Source organism: Notechis scutatus, chromosome 1 (genome assembly GCF_049901735.1).
Source record: "Notechis scutatus isolate UNSWTSFEM ecotype Mainland chromosome 1, rNotScu1.2, whole genome shotgun sequence".
Lineage (NCBI taxonomy): Eukaryota > Metazoa > Chordata > Lepidosauria > Squamata > Elapidae > Notechis > Notechis scutatus.
This window is the reverse complement of record NC_142009.1, coordinates 268,871,952-268,894,796: the sequence shown is the minus strand read 5'-3', so window position 1 is coordinate 268,894,796 and position 22,845 is coordinate 268,871,952. Positions and strand designations below refer to the sequence as shown.

At 37.7% G+C, this 22,845-nt stretch overlaps 1 protein-coding gene across 6 annotated transcripts in view; it reads left to right on the top strand.

The window, feature by feature from the left end:
• The first annotated feature begins 2,262 nt into the window (after positions 1-2,262).
• AMBRA1 (autophagy and beclin 1 regulator 1) overlaps positions 2,263-22,845 on the top strand; it is a 166,454-nt gene continuing 145,871 nt past the window's right edge. The window contains exons 1-9 of one of the 6 annotated variants that reach the window (XM_026671243.2): positions 2,263-2,489; positions 3,297-3,392; positions 9,386-9,622; positions 10,421-10,479; positions 11,292-11,475; positions 11,997-12,169; positions 13,424-13,490; positions 14,084-14,230; positions 15,161-15,573. In XM_026671243.2, the coding sequence (XP_026527028.1) occupies positions 9,488-9,622; positions 10,421-10,479; positions 11,292-11,475; positions 11,997-12,169; positions 13,424-13,490; positions 14,084-14,230; positions 15,161-15,573 (1,178 nt within the window). In that variant the 5' untranslated portion in view covers positions 2,263-2,489; positions 3,297-3,392; positions 9,386-9,487. Of the gene's footprint in view, positions 2,490-3,296; positions 3,393-9,357; positions 9,623-10,420; positions 10,480-11,291; positions 11,476-11,996; positions 12,170-13,423; positions 13,491-14,083; positions 15,574-22,845 lie in introns of all 6 variants that reach the window. The other 5 variants (XM_026671241.2, XM_087951319.1, XM_087951318.1 and 2 more) reach the window with 5 other exon arrangements.

Genomic DNA, 22,845 nt, shown 5'->3' with positions numbered 1-22,845 from the left:
AAACGGAGATGGGCATGACCAGCGCATGATGCATCTGGCCTGTGGGCCGCAAGTTTGACCTTCCTGCCTTAGTCATCTGTCACAGGTGCTTTAATTTAGATTCCTGACCTGCATACTTGACTATAAATGGTTTGTTTTAGTTCACTGATTCTGTAACTAACTAGCAAATCCAGATCATGTAACCAACTATTAAACTTAAAGCCTGTGGTTAATTGGGCTAAGAATGTGGATGGTCCTAATTTAACAATTACTCATTCAGCAACTGAACTTGCAACGAATAGATACAACTAATCCTAAAGGTGTGGCTGTCAAAGTGTCCTTGTGCTGACTTGATTGTATTTCAAACATGGAACAACCAGCCTAGATTTCTGATCATCACAGCATTCCATGATCACATGAGTGTGATTTTTGATCTTTCCTGCCAACTTCTCACAAGCAAAGCCAATATAGATGCTGATAGGAATCTGGAAGTAGCAATCATATGAAGTCCTTGCTTATTGATCCAGATGGCTCTCGCTAAATGATGGTAACTGAGGACTGCTGGAATTGCCATTGCTAAGTTGCCTGTATACATTATGCTTTATGATTGCATCTTTTAGTTACAAAAATTCCAGGCACAATACCTCTTTATTAAATCAATTTATATGGCTACTTGCTTTGTGAATATGACTCGGCAACTACAATATGTTAAAATAATTAAAATAATATTGGCAAAAAATAAACAGTGGTTCTTGAGGATAAATCCAAAGAAAGCAATTAACAGACTACTTAACAAGCCCATTTAACCTACTGATCCCCAGGCCCTGGAATATACCCAGGTCTTCAATGCTTTACAAAATGTTAGTAGAGTCAAGGCCAATCTGATTTAAAGCTGTATGGAATTCCAAAGAACAGGTGCTATAACAGAAAAGATATCCTTCCAAGGTCTCACATGATGACAACATTTACCTGAAGGAACCTGAAGCATGCCCTTCCTGTCGGACCTAGTGAGATGAGTAGAGACAACTGGGGAGAAATGGTCCTTCAAATAGCCCAGTTCTATGCCATGGAAGACTTTATAGGTGACAACCAACATCTTGAATTCTACCTGGAGGTACACTAAGTTACTATATTTTGTGAAGCAGAGGTGAAATTGTATTTTGCAGCTTGTTGCTTGATAAAAAAAATGTTGCTTTTAGAAGATTACAACCTGACATTTGAATGGAATGGATATTTATGGTAGGATAAAATTAAAATTAATGTAGAATTTAAAAATCATTTTAGGGTCATTGGTGATCTCTGAACTTCATGGTTTTCTTGAGGACCTTTCATTACCAAACTAGATAACATTATTAATGCTACCATAATTCAATCCTGGACTACAAATATTCTCTTCTTTTGAAAAATCAGTTTATTAGATATGTCATATTGAGAATATGGAATAGATATTAAGTTTGTGTGAAACACTTATGAGGATCTCAGTCAATAAGTATTCCATAGAAGAAAAACTGCAGACAAAAAGAAATGATTAACATGAATATAAGATTAAATCAAGAAAGCAACTGACGTTCCTAAAAATAAGTACGTGTACCTTTTTGTTATAAAAAGTAGCAAAATAAAATACCTAAAAAAATTGAGATGCAAAGTACATAGTAATTTTGTCTAAAAATTTTAAGCAGAAACACAATATGCTGAATGTTAAATAATTGTGGGATCCTTGGTAATCTGAGTTTTCTTGCAGACATTTCAATACCAAACTGGATAACATCAGCAATGCTACTATAAGAATATTCTATAAGAAATAATTTTATTCTACATTCTATAAGAAATACTTTTATTTATCAATTAAAATACATTTTAGTTTATGAATTAGCTAAATCCCCACACAGAAATCTTTTAAAAGACAGGTGGATAGACCCATAGCATAATGTATTTTAAAACTACACGAGTGAGTTTTCTTTTTAACCAGAAACTATGGATATGTATGTCTTCGGAAAGATAGGGAGGAGAAAGAAAGAAAGGGAAACGCGAAGGGGGAAAGCACATTGTTATCTTCAGGCTCCCCCGCCCCCATGTTTGAAGAGGATCAAATGACATCAAAACTGAAAGATCTACATCTCGCAAATCCCGTTTTTTCTCTTTCCTTTCGGAGCGCCCAGTCCCGCCCGTCAGCTCCGCTCTCTTTTCGACTCCTCCGTTCGATTGGCTCGGTGCTCGTTCGCGACGGCTCCAGGCTCGACTTGCGAGGTGCTCGGCTAGGCGCACTGGCCTTGATAGTAACCCGGAGAGGCAACGACGAGAGAAAAGCTGCATTGGGAAGGAGAAGGCGGGGGAGATCGGCGCCGGATTTGGGGTCTTTCCCCCCCCCCTCCATCCCCCGAAATCAGATCCCGGCCACTTCGGTAGCCGTCGCGCCCCCCTTCTCCCCAAGGAAAAAACAACAGCAACGTCCGGCCGTTTTTGAGGGGCGTTTGAGTGCGCCGCCGGGCCTTGGTCGCTCCCTGCCCCAGGTAGGCTCCGGGCCTAGAGATTCTAGGCCTGCTTCCCCTCCTCCTGGGAGAAGCCAGAGTGGCGATTTTCGAGGGGATGGCGGGGAGGGTGGAGAAGGCCCATTGGGCGCCGGAGGTCGAGTCGCCTGGGCTACGAGGCGGTAAGGCCTAGCCTGGCGCCTTAACTCCTCCAGCCCGCCCACCTTGAGCACCCGTCCTTCGGTCGGGGAACCTACCCTCGCATTTCCCCCCCCCCCTTTCCTCGGGCAGACTTTCAGGAATATCGGTGCCACGAATTGGTGGGGTGGGGGTGGCGAGACTCCCAGGGCCCACCCGCGGATATTTTCATGTGGGCCAGCCTCCCTTCGAGCGAAAGGCTTCTGTTGAAGAGGCAAAGCTTGCCTGGCTTTGTGTTGTTGTTTTTTTTGTTTGTTTTTTGAGGCATCTTCTGGCATATTTTAATTCCCCACCCCCACCCCGTGGAGGTTTTTGGTTTTTTTTTTGGTTTGTTTTTAGCACACGTAAATACACGTACGTAATCTTTCCTCCTTCCTTCTGTTCTTTTCCTTTTCCTGCTTCTCTGTTCCTCTTTGAAAGCAAAGATGGATGATGGGGTTGTTGTTTTTGCTCTGGTTCCCGAAGAGGACAGGTAGTTTGGCCTGCTGCCTTCGCTAGAAAAATTCTCCCAGGCTTTCCCTGGTCTCTTTTATCAAGAAGTGGGTTTTTTTGTTTTTGTTTTAATAGAGAGCAAATAGATAACTCTGTGAATGTTTATTTGAATGAGAAAGCAAACAGTGAGACTTATAACCTGTGTCATGACAATTGCAGGGGAGATCGACTGTTCACCCATTAAAAGAAGGGTTGCTGCTCATTGTGAGACAATAAATGCAATCTCGCCCATCCCAGTCTCCCCAACATCATATGGTAAGTTACAATTATACCGATGCAGGTTCTTTTATATAAAAGGAAACCACATCCTCGTCTTTAATATCTATATTCCTGCCGGAATGTATATAAAGAAAACTTCTTAAAAAATGGATCTTTTTGGAACAGTTCTAAAATAAGCTCTCCCCCCCAACCATCGTTTTATGATGTAATAATATGTATGAGTTGCAAGGATCCCAGCACTACACCTCAATTGCAACCCCCCCCCAACCTCTCTCAATATGCTGCCAATAGAGAAACTCTTATTATTTTCCTACCAGTGTTTGTACTTTTAATAACACCAGTAAATCTAATAAAACAACCTTAAAGCATAAGGGTATGCTAATACTAACCCTCAAGCAAGGAAGCTTTAATTCTTCTGCTTCCAGGTACTTCACCCATTATTTATAAAATCCGTCAAAAATAAATGTTATGTACTTTGAAACATGGTATAAATAAGCCTGGGGTTCGTTCAATCTAGTCTTGTCTTCTCCTGGATATTATGTAATGTAACATAGCTTGGGGAATTCAGTGGTAGTGATAAAAGATGCAGTTTTTAATATTTTAGATAAACCAATAAAGTATTTGCAAGTATATTTTTGAACACTCATTCCAGGTAGCCTCCTCTCAACTTTGAATATGCAAACAAAGTAGTTGAGGAGCCTTGTGTTCTGTTCACCAAATAAGAAACAGACCTTTTTTTATAGAACTCTATCCAGTCTGGTATTTGGTACCAATATTAGAATATAATTCTTGTTATTTTCATGTTTTTCAAATGTGATTTTAAGGGGCACTGCAGTGGTTTAAGATACTGGGCTTGTTGGCTGGAAAGCTGACAGTCCAGGTTCGAGGTCTGAGTGCTGCGAGATAGGGTGAGCCCCTGTTCTTGCCCCAGCTCCTCACCTAGCATTTCCAAAGCAAGCAAATGTGATTAGATAAATAGGTACCACTTTAATCGGAAGCTAACAGTGCTCTGTGATGTCATCTGGCCATGGAAACATCTTCGAATAGCGCTGGCTCAATGGTTTCAAAACGTTGCCTATAGTCTGCAATAACTAGCAAAGTAAAATATTCAGGGATCCTTTACCTTTTTAAAAAAATGTTTGATTTTATGTTTCTGTTAGCCTACTTTTTAAAATCATCTTGAACAATCCCATATTCTCTTAAAATTTGGGGGGAAAACCATATCAATGTCAGTTTTGTAAACTTGACAGGTTTCATGGAACAGAATTCCCACAGAGCCATAGAACACACCCAATTAAATTTGCAATATAGTCTTCCAGTGGCATAGCAGGGAAAAGTTATATCCTAATATTGGTACTAACTACCAGACTAGATAGAGTTTTGTGAAAGAGGTTTTGTTCCATATTTGGCAAACAGAATTCAAAGTTGCTGTCAAACAATTTTGTATTTGAATATTGCAGAGTTGAGAGAAGAATACTTGGAAAGAGTGTTCAAAAATAAACTTGCAAATACTTTACTGACAATGTACAGTTTACTTTTATCTTCACTGAATTTCAATTTGTAATTAGTGCATACTTTTTAAAATTGAGTTAATTTAAATAACTTTTAGCTTCCCTAGTATTTAATTTAGGTTAGTTGTATATCATCTTGAGATTTCATTAAGATGTGGCCAGATGCTTAATCCCATTTAAATAATAATAATAATTTTGTATACTGTTTTTATCTTGTTTAAATATTGTTAGCTGCCCAGAATAATGTATTTGATATTTTAGTGGTAATTTTATTAAATGTTATTAAAAAGATAAAAGTTAATATAAGCTTAAAAAAAGAATAATAAAAAAATAAAAAGTGCAGAAAATAAAAGAAAATAGAAAACAGGGAAAAAATAAGAATAAAATAAAGGAATAGTAAAGAAAAAGAAAAGAAATACCTTATATAAAAATGATTCTGCCTTTCATCACAAGTATAAACAATTTTAGTAAATTATCACCTTTAAAATACAATAAATGATATTTTCCCATATCTTATCTATAACTAAATCCTTAAATCCTTGTTATAGTCCCAGTCAGCAAAGTACATTAAGGGTTATAAGAGATAACATATCTATTTTAACTTTGATAAAATAAGTAAATTAATTTTGTATTTCTTTCTTCTATTTTTTAACAATCTTGACTTTAATCTCATCAAATAATGTATCAGTAAATCTAATTCAAATGCTCTTATTTAATTGTAGTCTTTAGTGTCTTCTGGTTCCCTGTAGTGTGCAACCTTCAAAGTCCCCAGCCTATTATGTTTTTTAAGGAATTCAAAATAAAAATATTTTCTGATGGGAAGGATTCTTTATAATTTATTCCAAATTCTCATTTCAAATGTATCTGAATCCTTAGTCCATTTATAACTTTTATAATTTTTTAAAATCAAAGTTTTAATCACCCTTTTGCTGTATATTCCAGATTTTTTTTAAAAAAAAGTCCTCAAATTTGTACTTAAATCTTCTTTACACAAAGGATTGACAAAAACTCACTAGGTGTTAATAGTTCCAAAGGTTCCAAGTAGCTGGAAAGCAATTAATAAGCAATTTCTGACAGTGATTAGAAAAGGAAGTATGTGAACCTAATGCCCATAAAGGTGTTGACTATGGTTTGAGCAAAAATGACTTTTCCTCATTTCAAGAGCTTTGAACCTATCGGGGACAGGGGTCTTACAGTCTCCTCACGAGGAGTGATTTATGGAGCACTTGTGGGGTCATCTTGACTCTTCATTTCGTAGAGGCATTACAAAGAGCCAATCGACTTGCTGGCTGTTCATTCCACTGCAGTCATCAGTTCCGTTTTTTAATGTCTTCAGTCACACATTTGAGATGGATGGCCATATAAATTGAATGAATTATTTAACTTATTTAACTATCATCATTGAAAGGGGTTAAAAAAGTTATTAATTGCTGTAAATGATGCCTCATGCAGTAGTTAGAAAGAATCAGAAGATGAATAATTCAGAATTAAAACAAGTTATTGTTAAATGATGGAATTGAGAAGTTTAATTTGCAGAAATGTTTGTACAGGCTATTAACCAATGCATTATAGCTATGCCATATCTATTGCAAGAACAAGGACTAGGCAAATGAATAATAAATCACTTTTAATAAAGTGAAAAAAACACCTTTGTACGTTCTAGAACAGGGCTGTCAAACTAAGTTAGCAGCCCTTCTGAAAATATAACACCTGATTTTAGTAGGATATACGTCTAAATAAACAGATACAGGTAGTCTTCATCTTACGGCCACAACTGACTCAACATTTCTGTTGCTAAGCAAGACAGTGGTTAAGTGAGTTTTGTCCCAATTTACAATATTTTTTGCCACAACTGTTAAGCAAATCACCACAGTTGTTAAGCAAATCTGTCTTCCCCCATGTGGCCCCAGGACAATACAACTGTCATAAATACATGCCAGTTACCAAGTGCTCCAGTTTTGATCATGTGACCATGGGATGTTGCTGCAACGATTGAAAATTAGAAAAACAGTCGTCACTTTTTTTCGGTGCCACTGTAATTTTGAACGGTCACTAAACAAATGGTAGTAAGTCGAAGACTACCTGTATGCTTGAAAGTTGTTGTATGAAACTCTAGATATGTACTAAAAAGACTTTCTATGAATGCAAAACATCCACATAGAGTATGGAAAAGTGAGACATCAGACATGAGATTCAGGGTACTCACTGTATTGGTTGAATTGTTAGCACTTAAATTGCTTATAAGAGAGGACTGTTTCAAATTGATATCAATTGTGAGTAAATGACTACAAAAGAATAGCACAAAAGATTTGTAAGCAACTGACATACTGTATGTATATAAAATGGAAGATGGTTTTATGTTTTGTATGTGTATGTTTGTTTTTAACTTTTTTTAAAAAAGGACTGTTTTCAGGGATGATAGCCTTTTAGACTACGTAATTCATACCTTTCAATATTTTAATCTTCGAAGCATGTTCTATAGTTAGGTATCTTGTGTAATATATAGTTTTCCTAGTATCTGTGTATTGGAATGTTCTTTCTGATTGGGAAAGTCTTATTTATTGCCTTCCTTAGTTTGTTCCAACAGAAGCTATTAATAAGAAACTTGTTTACAAAAATGCCTTCTTATGACTAATTTGTCATTTGTCCCATTTTACTGTTATGAAGAATAGTAAAAGAAAGCTTAATTTTTTCTACGTGTCTGTCTTAGATTGTGTTGTTTATCATTCAGAAATGCATTAATTCCTGCTTTACTTGGAGGAGGAAGAGACTGTTAATTCCTAATGCCATTTTCTGTAATCAAAGGTTTTCTGTGAGCCTGATCTATGATGCAAAGGTTATATTCTGGACTGGAATGTTAAGGGTATTTTTCAACAGTAGGAATATTTAGCCACAATTTGCAATTTTAGTCGAAGTAAAGATTTAACGTTTATATTCAGTTGATAAATTAAGAAAGGACTTAACCATACCCATATTTGGCTGAGAACTCCTCCAAGACGTGCCAAATATTTATTTCAAGTGCTTTTAAGTTGAAGAACTTGTTTACTGATATAGAAATTAAATTAGCAATCATATCCTTTGAAATATATACGATTTATACCACACCTCTATATTTGTATAAGCACTTAAAGTGACTGACATCAATTAAATATAAACAGTGAACATTACGTTGATTACACAAGCTTTGTACAATTACTAGAATTCTTTGTTATAGGTTTAGGGACCTTGGATAAAATTTATTTAGGATATAGAATCTGTAAAATAAAAGTTTTTTTGAATTTATTTTATCAGAGAACAGTATAAATTGTGCAGAAGGTTCTTTTAAAAACTCATCAAGTTTGTTTAACAAAGACAATTTCTCTTGTGGCTAATTAAAAATACTGTCCTTCATAAACGGCTGATGTCTAGGTCAGCAGTTTGTAAGTCCTCAGTGAGATTAAGATGGTAATAAGAACTATCCAGTTTCCTTTGGTTGTTTATAGAAATCGATATGATTATTTTTTCTGTAAGCTTTCATAAGCTAATTAAAGATTACATTTTACTTCCACTTGTTATGTGGCATCTGTTACATCACCTGATTCTGTAGGCAAAACCTGCAGGAAAATTCTGGGAATGAATAATTGACCTTTTATAGAAACAGAAAGCATTATCATAATAATAAAGGATTACATTTTTCTATGTGTATGGCTACATTGCCTATTGAGTGAGATAATTTTGAGGACAAACTCTAAATTTATCTGATTTCATTCTAGATAATACACTGTATGCAAAATATTTCCAAAAGAACAATACAAATTGATCTCTACTTTTATTGAAATGAAAGACTTAATTAGAATGCCCATATTTCAAAATTATGATGAAATATATATTAGGTAAAAATCAGGGATTTGATTCATTATGTATTTCCAATCTAACAATATGCTCTAGCATATCAAAATGTACTTACTCTATGTATTTATATCCTGCCTTTATTATTTTTTCATGTAACTCAAGGCGGCCAACATATCCCACATGGCTTTCTCCTCCTATTTTCTCACAGCAACCCTGTGAGGTGGGTTGGACTGAAAGAGTGTGACTAGCTCAAAGTCAGACAGCTGGCTTTCATGGCTAAGGTGGAACTAGAACTCACAGTCTCTTGGTTTTGGCTAAGATGTAAGTAGAATTCAGAGTCTCTTTGTTTCTAGCCTGGTGCTTTAACTCTGCTAGACCATACTTGGATGGAATTTGTATATACTTGACTGAAGCAAAAATGTTTAGATTCTTCTGTATATTATTTTCAATCTCCTATGTGGTGGACTTAGAATAGAAATGAGAACCTGAGTCTCATCATTCTGCAATTTGAAATGTGTTTCTTTCAATAGGCAGTACATTTAAATTGTCCTTTTGTATAAAGGAGATAAAGAAATCTTAAAGTGATGATGAGTGTTAACGATTAAATGAATGATAAACTCTTATGTATTTGTACTGACCCTAGGAAACTTTTGTCTTAGGCCCTGTTTTGAAATACCTCTTATCTAGATTTCCATGAAGATAGCCTTGCGAGATGTGGATGGTCCTTCTGTAGATCCTTGGCACTTGAGATTGAGTGTCTGTCAGTGACTCATTTTCTGCACTAAAATCATGAAGGTTGTACCAGAAAAGAATGCTGTGCGAATCCTTTGGGGCCGAGAACGGGGAACACAAGCTTTGGGAGCACAGCGTCTTTTGCAGGAGCTGGTTGAAGACAAAACCCGTTGGATGAAATGGGAAGGCAAGGTAAGACAAGCCATGTAGCGCATATTGATTCATCTAGTGCAATATTGTCCACTATGATTGGCAGGAATTCTAAAGGGTTTTTAATGTTTTCCTGCTTTACATGGAGGCACATCAATGAAGAATCAAGTCATCCAGGTAGAGTTGCCTGGAAATTGAGCCATGGCAACTGGACTTCTTGGTTCGAAACGTTTTGCTGCTCATCCAAGTAACTTCTTCAGTCTGAGCAAATTGGTTAGGGGGACCCCTTATATAGGGACATTTTGGATTGACACATCCTTAATTATATAAAGAATTTAGTTTTCGATGAGCTGTGGTGCGTAAGTGCTTTGCTTGTATACAATTCAATGTACTATACTTGCAGATAATAGATTTGGATTAATTGATATTGTATATATGCTGATTTTAAAGCCTTTATGACACAGAGTTCTTCAATGTTTCTGGCTTTGCGGACCGGCGGGAAGAGGAGGGGATGGTTCCACACGAGTGGCTGGCAAGCACACACACACACACACACACACACACACAGAGTTCCATTTGCATGAGTGGCGTGCACATGCACCTAGCGGGCACTTAAATGGAGCGTGCACACGCACTAGCCAGCTGTTTCCTCAGCCTGGTTGCACACCCCTCACAATCCACTATTGGGCTGTGGCCCACAGATTGGGGACCCCTGATATAACATATGGAATTTTTAGAACATATCTCATTTTCCCAATGTTGATTTCATAAAGCAAAAGTGATAGTACACATAGAAAGTACTTTGAGCTTAGAAACTGTTCTATACTTTTTAACTTTCAGAAAGTTGAGTTACCGGATAGTCCACGCTCCACTTTTCTGCTAGCATTCAGTCCAGACAGGTAACATTTATTTGTTTTTTATTATGTTTAAAGTATGTTCTGTTTTGGAAAAGATACATTTGGCAAAATAATCAGACTTGTCCAGACTTTGAAAATTTGATGTGTACTATGCCTTTCTACCAAAGAAATAACATTTAGGGTGACTAAAGTGAAGAATAAAATGCTAAAATACTATAACACTATTAACATAGTCATAAAATAAGGAGTTCAGTATCCAGATTGGTTATTCACTAAGTGCTTGCCTGAGATAAAAAAGATGGCTTACTGTTAGAAGTACAACTGAGCCCAGAATTTATGTTGCTAAATGAGACATTTGTTAAGTGAGTTTTGCCCTATTTTACAACTTTTCTTGCCACAGTTATTAAGTGAATCTGGCTTCCCCATTGACTTTGCTTGTCAGAGGTCACAAAAGGGGATCAGATGATCCTGGGACACTGCAACTGTCATAAGTATGATCCAGTTTGCCAAGCATTTGAATTTTAATCACATGACCACAGGGATGCTGCAATGGTTGTACATGTGAAAAATGGTCGTAAGTCACTTTTCAGTGCTGTTGTAAGTTTGAACGGTCACTACATGAATTGTTGTAAGTCAAGGATTACCTGTACTACCTTGAAAAATTTTACAATTCCAGTTTGTGAATCATCATTTAAATTAAAAAGTGGGTTAGTTTATTATTGTTTTTCTCAAGTTGAGGTCTCTTTTGGAAGTGTCAGGTTGTGAAAGACTAATTTGGTTAGAGTTACTGCTCTGGTGTTTCTCCTGCTTCCCTCCTCAGTTAACTGCTTATTGTGTCTTCCCCCCTGCCCCAGGACTCTCATGGCATCAACTCATGTGAACCATAATATTTACATCACAGAAGTGAAAACGGGCAAGTGTATTCACTCGCTAGTTGGACATCGACGCACACCGTGGTGTGTAACTTTTCATCCCACTATCCCAGGGCTTATTGCTTCAGGGTGCCTCGATGGAGAAGTTAGAATCTGGGATTTGCATGTAAGTTCTTTCTAGCGCACATTTATTTCTCCTTTTATGCATGGATGATTGGTCATGGGGAAGTTACTGCTTTAAAAGTACATCCCTTTCCACTCTAAATCTGTAAAGGAACACCAGGTGGGTTCTGGATTAGTTTTATGTATTTATAAAGTCTTCCCATAAAACTTTGTGGCATGAACGGGTATTTTTCATGATTATTCTTCCTTAGTGCAGAAGAGCCGAAATGTTTGTGTTGACTCATCTTTTTCTCGTTTCTCTGGAATGTGTGATAATTCCTAGGTAACTTCAACAATGTATTGCAATGTGCTTGTGGTAAATGAGGTAAAGAATCCTAGTTTCACTATGCAGGATGGGGACCTGTGTGATTAAAAAAAAAAAGAAAGGATATGTGCTGATCCTTATTATTCAATTCTAGATCTAGCTAAAAGGTGAGAATAGAAACATGTTTTGGACAGGTTACTTTCTTTTTAACTTTTCTTTATTTCAAAACCATTGGTGACTCTACACTGACTTGCTCTCAGGGTGGAAGTGAGAGCTGGTTTACAGATAGCAACAATGCCATTGCATCCTTGGCTTTTCATCCAACGGCTCAACTTCTGCTAATTGCAACAGCCAATGAGATTCATTTCTGGGACTGGAGTCGCCGGGAGCCTTTTGCAGTTGTGAAAACAGCTAGTGAAATGGAGCGAGTCCGGTGAGTAATCCTGGGAGTGTATCTAGTTAACAAGGAAGTAGAGGAGTAACTGTTGTTAGGAGAAATCCTCAGATAAAATCACTTGAGGTATATTTATAGATCAAAAGTGAGAAGGAATAACTGATGAACAGGATGCACTATGGGAGATCACTATATTGGCTTCGGTGTTAAATTTGATATTAGCACATGATGATGGTTAGTTGTTTGGAAATTAACAGGGAATGATACAAAAGTTCTTCTGAGTTTTCCAAAGGAAGAGCGTATTCAAAAGTGGCGGTTAGTACTTCAATTTGAGGTTTAGCAATAGTTCTATTCAAATTCATAGCTGCAACCGCCTACTGTTACGTTTCTTTATCTGAACTAAAGTGAGACTCTGAGATAGTATTGCTTATCTAGATCAGAGATGTATGCCATTTTTAATGAGTTTCAACTCACCTTTCCTGTTACACTTCTTTAACAACTATAGCCTTTCACAAGTAGTACAGCAAAGTACTTGGGCAATAGTATGTGATATGTTGAGTGACATAGAAGAAACTAAGACTTATATAATATGCAGGTGGGCATGGATATTTATTAAATGAAAATATATTAAACTATAAAAAGGCAGTTGCTTTAATGATTAACATTACTCTGGATATTTTGTTAGCCAGAGGCATCGAAAGCCCAACTATCTGGTTGATAGGATCAAATTGCAACATAAGTCTTGGTGAACTTGAAAACTAAAGAGTGCTTGAAACTGCCCTGCAAAGATTGTGCTTACCTAGGAATTAGCGTTTGAAAGGAGACAAATAAGTGAATGAAATGGGCTGTTCTTTTGGAGGCTATCCTTTAGGTTAAGCTAATAAAAGCTGGAAAATAATATGATCCCAATAACAATCCTACAATTACCCAATGCACAAAAGATACAAATGCATCATGTTGAATGAAATTAACATTAACTGTTGAAATTATAATTTACTTTAATAACTTCTATATAATATGTATAACTTGAAACTATTCTAATTAAAATTAGAAGCATCGCTAAAATATAGGAGTGTGTGTGCGTGCACATGTGTGTGTACAGCTGATTCTGAAACGATAACTGAAAATATTATTTGCAGCACTGTTGCTGGTTAGAGAGTTAGATGCAGCCTAACTTCCAAAATCAGGCACTTTTTCTTTCAAAAGCTAGAAATTTGGCAAGTTTGTTAGAACTTGTAGATATTATTGGCTTGAACAGCTTGAGTTAAAATTAAATCTTTCTTTCTATTTCAGACTAGTACGATTTGATCCCCTTGGGCATTATTTACTCACAGCAATTGTTAACCCTTCCAACCAGCAGGTAATTGTTTTGTGAATCATTCAGAAGACATTATTCTGTCTGTGAGAAGCTTGAGGTTTTTTGGATGTAGCATGAAGATGCTTCATAATATAGTTTTCTGTGTTATTAATTTGGCTACTATATGTATGTTATTTTTTTAAACAAAACTGGTCTGGAATAGCATGATCCAGAATCATTAAAACACTAGGTTGTAATCTGAAAGCATTTGAATGGGTGACTACTGGATAACCCATTTTAGTCTTTGATACAGAATGGGAGGACACAATAGAAGACAAGCTTGTACATAACTAATGCATGAAATGTATGACTGAGCTAATAGGAATATTTACATTACCATATTGCAATGTTTGTTGGCTTTCTTTGTGCTGACCATTTTTGAGCCGTACTGCTCTTTGAAAGAACTGTACTGTATCTTTGTGGGAATTTAAAACCTTATTACATGGAAATTTCTGAATCTAACCTGACCACTCTAATAAAAGATTGTCAGTAATTCTATCCAACTCAAGAAAAGCATTTTCTGCTTTTATCTTTCTAATTATTTGAGGCGTTTCCCCCCCCATGAGTTGATTGATTGTGTGCACTTTATTCTGCAGAATGATGAAGAGGTGGAAATACCTGTGGATAGTACAGAAATACCACATTACCGTCAACGTTCCATTCTCCAATCTCAACCAGTGAGACGCACACCACTCCTTCATAATTTCCTGCATATGCTGTCATCACGCTCTTCTGGGATCCAGGTGGGAGAGCAAAACGCCATGCAAGACTCTGCTACTCCCTCCCCTCCTCCTCCTCCTCCCCCACCACCTCCACCTCCTCCTCCTCCTCCTCCTCCACCACCACCACCACCTCCAGCTAGTGAAACCTCTAGAGCATCTGCCTATAATGGCCTCAGTGAGCCTGTCAATTACCCCTCAGTAAAATGTTGCCAGCATCTGGGGGTTTTGTGCCTTTGCAGGCGATGTTCTAGTGCAAGACTTCCATCTTCTCTCTTCCCATCCCAGGACAACGCCCCTTCCACGTCCTCTGGGTCCACTGGCACTTCCTTTTCTTCTGTGCAAATGGAACCTTACCAACCCCAGGAGCAGGCATCTTCAGCACAGCAGGAGCAGGGACTCCTTAATCGACCATCTGCTTTCAGCACTGTTCAGAGCAGTACTGCTGGCAACACCCTGCGCAACTTTAGCCTGGGCCCCACTCGTAGATCCCTTACTGGGTCTTTGTCAGGCCATCCGTCCAGGATCCACCCAAGACAGATGGCCTCAGGGTTGGAGGGTTCTGAGTGGACTCGAACAGTGTTGAATATGGGCCCTCGCTCTGAGTTGGAAGGTATGCCTCCTCCTAGAACCAGTGCCTCTTCAGTGAGTTTGTTGTCGGTACTGAGACAGCAGGAAGGAAGTTCCCAATCCTCTGTATATACTTCAGCTACAGAAGGGAGGGGTTTCCCAGCTCCTGAAGCTGAAGCAGAAAGCACCAGTAGTACTGGCCCAAGCAATCCAGCCAGCCTTCGCAATGAGCTTCAATGTGACTTGAGGCGGTTCTTCTTGGAATATGATAGGCTTCAAGAACTAGATCAGGGGATAAGTGGTGAACCTAGTCAGTCACATCAGGCCCAGGAAATGCTTAATAACAACATTGAGCCTGATAGGCCTGGTCCTTCTCATCAACAGACCCCACATAGCAGTGAAAACAATTCCAATTTGTCACGGGGGCATCTGAACCGCTGTCGCGCCTGTCACAACCTGCTGACTTTTAACAATGACACACTTCGCTGGGAAAGAAGCACACCCAGCTATGCACCAGGGCAGTCCCAAAGCACATTTGAGGGGGTGCCATCCAGCAGTAGCCAGCTACCACCTTCTGAGAGAATGGAAAGCCGAACTTCTCCCTCTAGCAGGCTGCCCCTGAGAAGATCTTCTAATCCTCAAGAGGAAAGGACTGTGAGAGGAGTCTTTAATCAAGAGACGGGGCACTGGGAAAGAATTTACAGCCAATCTGCTTCAAATAGACCTGAGAATGTATCACAGGACGCCTTAAACCAGGAAATGCCTGAGGAAATTTCAGAGGAGGATTCACTCAGGAGGTAAGAACGCTGGATTTTTCTAGCTAGATTCCATCTTGATTTGTCTTTGAAGCCCCACCAAGTCTGACCTATTCTAAGTGTTTTAATATAAAAGTGAAAATGCTCTTATCAAAAAAGCTAATTACAAAAATAATTTGGTATTTGCATTACCGATTATTTTTAAAGGAGAAATTTTAAAGGCTTTGAAATGTAAGAAATTAAAATGGTGCAAGGAAAAAGAAAGATGAAACTTTCTAGGAGAAAGTGACTTTTCTATTCAAATCTTAAGTTGCTGAGAGACTTTGCTTGCATCAACTATTTTTTTACAATAATTCCCATGTTCTTATGTTATGTGATAATTATTTTAATTGTAGATTTAACAGTAGAGTTAAGAAAATAGTTCAACTATTTGATCATTTTTGATCATCAAAAATTTGATCATTTTTAAAGGAAGGAAAATAGTTATCTTGGTACCTTCTGTATTAATGAAAAATATTGTTTTTGCTTTCCTTTTTCTGTGGAATTGGGCACTAGATTTAATATTTTATACTTGCACTTTCAGTATTGAAAATAAAATAACCAGATACTCTAAAATTCACATCTCAGTAATTTCCCACTTTGCTTCTTTAATTTTTTGGCTAATAGAGAAACGAGGATGGGGTTTTTGCCCTAAATTTATCTAATGTTAACATTGTCAGGTGCTTTGTTTTGCATGAGTAACTAATCTTAACTCTAGACCAATTTCTGTAAATTGTACATTGGTCTTCTCTCTACCTCATATTTGGCCTGCAATATTACATCAGTGCCAAACAATTGCTTAATAGATAAGAGCTGTTCCCCTCAGACAGAACTATTGATGTATTCTGAAAAGGACTAGGTAAGGACAGTGATTGTATCATAGAACCGATCTGGAAGTGTTTGCTTTGTGTATCAAGGCTGAAAAATAATCACAGTTCTATTTTTTACATCTAAATCTACATGACCTACTGAGGGGTATATGAAGAAAAACATAGAATTTAATCAGATTATTGAATAATTACATCCTGTAGGATTTTATAATACTTATGATAAATAATGCCTTCATTGTGTTTTGTTAAATGCTCCACCTTATGGGAGGAAATGATCACAGTCTTTTTAAATGGGGAGTGAGGGAAGTTTTCAGGTTCTACAGGACTTCATTTAATTCTTGATATTGTTTAACAACAATAGTAAACTTCTGAGCAAGCTCATTAAAATAACAGGCTTAAAAGTCTCTCAATCTGTTTATTTTACAAAGCTACTTAGGTGAGGTAGTGGAAACATTTAATTAGCTTGCTGGCCAGCTGGAAAAGTAAAACTGCAGCTTTTGTCTACATGGAAGTTGCCAACCCCTGTGGTAGTGAGCTGTTAATCTTTCGCAGGCTTGACCTTCTTTGCCAGATGCTGCGTTCTCCCTAAATGAACATATGCATGGTTAGTGAACCCTTGTGGAGCAGTCTTTTTAAAGTTTAAAGTTTCAGATATCCTTTTATGATTATATCAGTCAAATTAGGCTCATACATCTACAACAGGGGTCTTCAAATTTGACAGCTTTAAGACTTGTGGACTTCAACTCCCAGAATTCCTCCTCCAGTCATGTTAGCTCAGGAATTCTGGGAGTTGAAGTCCACAAGTCTTAAACTTGCCAAGTTTGGAGAGTTCTGGTCTACAATAATATACTCTTCCTGGATAGAAATAACCAGACTGTAGGATCCATATTGTGGTAACTTTCAATTTACATATTTGGAGGCAATAGATGGTATGTTCTGTCGAAGTACATCTTGAATATTGAGATATACAATGGATTTATGGCATCTCTTATTATATACAAAGGCAACTTTTACTTTGTAAGATATTAACTTGGTAATATTTATTGGGGAAATAAAACAGCTGGCAGGAAAGAGAATTCAACCTTTAAGATTTATTTCATTCTGTAATAGATCATTTTACAGAATTACTGTACTTTATAACATTCTGCCAAATATGAAAAAGATATCTGATCTTATTTCATTTCTAGCAGTTTTTATTTATTTCAGCAATCGGCACTAGAGCAATATAGCAGCACTGAAGCATCTTATACTACTGTTTTTAAGTGTAATGTTCACAATAAATTTAATATTTGTCTTTCATTGATATTCCCATTGTTGCTATCAGTTGTGCTGCTTACATTTTACATTCATTTCATCATACAATCTTTTAATGTGTGTGGTTTCTGAATCGTAACTAAGCCTCCACAGACCCTCTGTTTTTAAAAATCATTCAAATTTCTTAAGTACTCACTTATTTTCTCTCTCTCCCTCCCTCCCCCTTTCTTCCTCTTTCTCTCTCTCTTTCATCTCTCCCATCTCTTTCCCTCCCCCCTCTTTCTCTCTCCCCCTTTCTTTCTCTCTCTTCCTCTTTCTCTCTTACCCTCCCTCCCTCTTTCTCTCTCTCTTTCCTTCCCTCTCTCCCCCTTTCTCCCTCTTTTTCTCTCTTTCTTCCTCTTTCTCTCTTTCCCTCCCTCTTTCTCCCTCCCTCTTTTTCTCTCTTTGCCTTCCTCCCTCCCTCTCTCCCTTTCTCCCTTTCTCCCTCCCTCCCCCCCTCTATCCCTGGGGTGGGGGTGGGGGGAAAGAAACCTCTGAACTGGTGCTGGGTGGTGAGAATCTGATGTTCAGAGGTGACAAGCCATGTGCTGAAGATCAGATGGCTGGCGGGAGGTGGGGCAACAGGGTGATATTTGTGGCAGATGGATTGATACGCACGGGAGATCACGGCATCGAAGTCCTTTCTGGGTATTCCCTGGCCTGTAAGGGGGTGGAGTTGGGGGAAAAGGAACCTTTGAACTAGTGTTATGTCTTGTTTCCACACATTGAGAAGGTTGAACGGCTGCCAGCAATGCCCTCAGGTGAAGATGTTGCTGGGGGGAGACTTGAACCCCCCCTCAGGAGCTTTTCTTCCTCCTTGCCAGAAGCGCTCACACGCAAAGCACTCACTGACCCTCTGGCACCTGCCAAGCCTCCTCCTTCCCGCTTGGGCATGTGAGCACTTCTGGCGAGGAGGAAGAGGGGATCAAGCTTCCCCCTTGCAACATCTTCACCTTAGGGCATCACTGGCAGCCTCTTCCTGCAGCTCAGGAGGTCCACGCTCTTCCCACTGCTGCTCGGCCTCCTCGAAGCGCTGAGGCAGGAGGCAGCAGCTACGACACGGGTTTGCTAGGGAGACTGCAGGATTGCCCCACCTTCCCACCAGACATCTGGTCTTCAGCACGTGGCTCATCGGCCTCCAGACATTAAATTCACACCACCCAGCACCAGTTCAGAGGTTCCTTTCCCCCACCCCTTTGCAGGCCAGGGAACACCCGGGAAGGACTCAGATGCCGCGATCTCCAGTGCGCTACCCTCCCTCCCCACGCACATCAGTCCATCCGCTGCTTGTATCACCCCTGTGCAGACATGGGTGTGCTGCGGCCTACCAAAATTTTCTCACGGACCACCAGTGGGCCGCGGACCACCGGTTGGCGACCACTGTTCCAGAGAGTGTTGAGAGCTTTCATCTTTGTTTTATTAAAAATTAAATCATGTAGGATATACAATTTCCACATATCTTTTTTTTTTACTTCACCTTAATGAAAATAATTAATGTTAAAGCAAGGAGTGATACATCTGGACTTATTTTTTTCTGTTTTTATCCCATACATTTAGTGTACTGTTTATAATTAATGATCTCTTACAGATAGTACATTTCTGTTTTATTCCAAGTTATTTATGCAAATCTTCTAGGAATCCAACTCTTTCAGGAGAAGTAATGTAGCCATAAGTGATACAATCCAGTGTTTAATCCACATTAGACAGCTATCTTGCTAGTATAGTTTAACATGTGGTGTTGCTAGTCCATTTTGTTCTTTATTAGTTGCAAATATCTTTAAGCCCTGGCCTTTTATTTGACCAGATAAAATAAATTATCTTTGCCACTCACTTTATAGTTTGTTTCCAGTTCTATTTGGGCTCTTTTGAAATAAATTGGTTCTTGGCAAATCATTTATTACTAATATTCCTGCTATATTTTCCTTTACTATCTAAAGCCAGTAAAAATAAAAAGTGTCCTGCTCTTTTCATTATAATGCATTATTGTAATAAATTCCATTTACCATTATCATAGCTTCTTAACCTTTATTTATATAAAAATTCAAACTATGGTCCACCTTCTTCAAAGTCATATTTGTTAAGAGCCATTTCAATTTATCAAAATCTTTTTGTGTCATATTTTTCTGATTTATATTCTCAGTGGTGTTCAAAATGTGTCTTATATATTTCTTTAGAACAAATTTAGTTAGGTCAGACTATTGGATCAGTTAAAAAGCCATTTAATTTATCTGCAAGTATAGTCTATGGATCTACTATACTCTACATTCACTCAAGAAATAGGCCTATAAGATTTTGGGTGTGTTGAAGCATTTCCTATTTTGTAAATTTAAAAAAGAACCTCTTGCCTCAAGGAAGGACATTGCTGTGTCTCATTCATGACCTAGGTACAGATTTCATCAAGATTTCTTGGAAGATCCTATGATATATTGCAGGAATATAGTGGTGTATAGAGGATTTATTCAATTTCAGTTTCTATATTGCTTCTTTTTCATGATCTGTAATTTGTTTATTAAGTAATGCATTATTGGAATGGTAACAGCAAGTTTATTTAGAATAAACTAAATAATGAAAACAGGTTGTGTTTGGTATCTCTTTGGGTCTGGTTCCTTGAGCTGATTTGTCAGTTTAAGAATGTACGTGTTTGGTAACCATATATCTTCACAGGTGAATGGAATTAATGTTTGTTAAATGAAGGCTGTGTGCTGTATCATGATTTGCAGAGTAGCCATGTGTGAAGAAAATTCTGATCTTTCAGCAATCTTGTTTAATTATCTTAGGCTAATCACATAGTGTTTAATAAGCTCCTAATTGGTTTTCATAATTGACTTCTTGGTCTTATTTTTTTAACTGGAGGATATAACTTAGAACCTTGTTAAAAAGAGCATATGTACACAACCACAGAGTTTAATTTGAAAGCAGCTGGACTCTATGCATATAACTTCTCATTTAGCCTTGGGATTTTGACCCACAGGCACATGTATTATGCAAGATTTCGAGAATGCATAAACATTAAGATGAAATAAGGCCATATGTTTGCTTTTGTGCAATAAGGGTGTGAAATTTTAATTTTCACTAGTGATCTTCAGACTGATGGCGCTTGAAAGATAGGACTATTTGCTTACAGATGTTTTCACCATCTGTCTCTCTATATCTGTTGGACCCAAGGGTGATTGCGTTATGGAAATATTGCTCTATTAATGTGTAGAGTATTTGAGGGGGATGATAGTGGACCAGAGAAAAATAATTGAGTAGCTTACATGAACAAGAAGTCTTTCAGCCTTAGTTCTCATCTACACATTTTTTACTTAGATGAATCTTTCATTGTGTTCTGTAGGATTTACTTCTATGCATGTAAAGCTAGGATTGCAGACTTAGTAGAGCAAAGAACAAAGCCTATAATTAACTATAATATAGTATAGAAATTCTAATGTTGAGTTATAGTTACTTGGAGGTTTGACTGACAGCTTGCAAATCCTCTTTAACTTAAAGTAGTAATGTCTAATTCACATTTCCAGATTATTTATAACTATATTTTATATCCGGCTCCATCCAATGGGGACCCAAGGTGGGTTAAAATAAATAAAAAAATATAACATTAAAATAAACTCTAATAGACAACAGCTAAACAATAGTTGCATTCTGAAAGACAGCCACAACAACTAAACACCTAGTGGGAGCCCCCCCCCAATCAGTTTATTCCCAAAACTTTCCCCAAAAGCAAGATTTTAATGGCATTCTGAAAAACCAGTGGACTAGGAATGTTTTTCCAAGAATATAGTCTATGTTGAGAGAGGTCTGAAGATGACATTCCCTAAGAGAAGGGACCTAGACAAGGCACATTTCCCCCTATCTCTCAGTTCATTGGGAAAAGGTGGTCACATAGATATAAAGGTCCTAAGTAATATTGGACTTAAAAGGTGATAGCCAGAACTTTGAATTGCACGTAGTAAAAGATTCCAAAGATTGGGGGGGGTTTTCCATTCATCTGAGATGATAATATTGCTGAAACTGTGGTCAGTTTTCTTGAATAAGTTACTGTTCAGATACTAGATTTCCACTGAAACAGAAAACAAGAAGGTGATCTGAGGAAAAGTTGGAGAAGAAAGGAAAAATAAAAGATAACACCTTAGACTTTTGTGTCCAAGTTTAATCATGAATTCTGAACAAGACATGCAGAAAAGGACAATTAAAGGAATTTATATTTCTTGTTTCTTTCCTGTCCCTGAATTTTATGTTGCTCATCTAGAAACACTATTTATGGAAAGAAAAACATGAACATCAATATGCTCAAAACTAAGAGGCGCTGGCAAAGAATCAATAAAGTGGTGATAAAGGAAACTCCTGTATTAAAGTAAGGACCGGAATCTTGTCCTAGTGGACCACTACTTAAGTATGAACCAGCAATGTACTGCAGCTATCAAAAAGCCAACACAGTCATAAGCTGTATCAGCGTATCAGGATAGCCTCAAGATCACTCTATAGTGCACTAGTGTAGCCATGCTTGGAATACCATGTCCAGTTGCCATGATATAAAGAAGATGCTGAGACCCTAGAAAGTGTGCAGACAATAGCAACAAAGTTGATAAAGAGTCCAAAAGTTTAACTGTATGGTGAACTAGGTATGTCTAACCTAATGAAGATAAGGATTAGGGGTGACATGTTAGCTGTCTTCCAGGACTTGAGGGGAATCACAGAGAAGAGAGAATCGACTTATTCTCTCAAGGACCTGAGGGCAGGACAAGAAGCAATAGGTGGAAACTCATTAAAAAGAGATCCCAGCTGGAACTTGTTGTGGGTGCTCCATTGCAGAAGGTTTTCAAGAAAAGATTGGGGAGGGATTGGGCTGGAAGATCTCCAAGGTCTCTTCTTCCAGCCTTATGATTCTAAATTCTGTTGTGAATCATTTTTAAAACAATTATATCAGTATCCAATTTCAATTTTGTATTAAAATACTACTGAGGGACTGGTCCCTTTTCTCTTTTCTTTTTCCATAAGAACATTTCTTCGTCTGGCAAATCTGCCAACTATATTTCACAAATGTTATCAGTATCATTTTTCCTTATGTTCCTCGTTCAGATTCAAAAATATTTCCAAGACATTAATAAACCTGTCTTTAATATTTTCATCAGGAACCTCTAGAATAGGTCTAAAT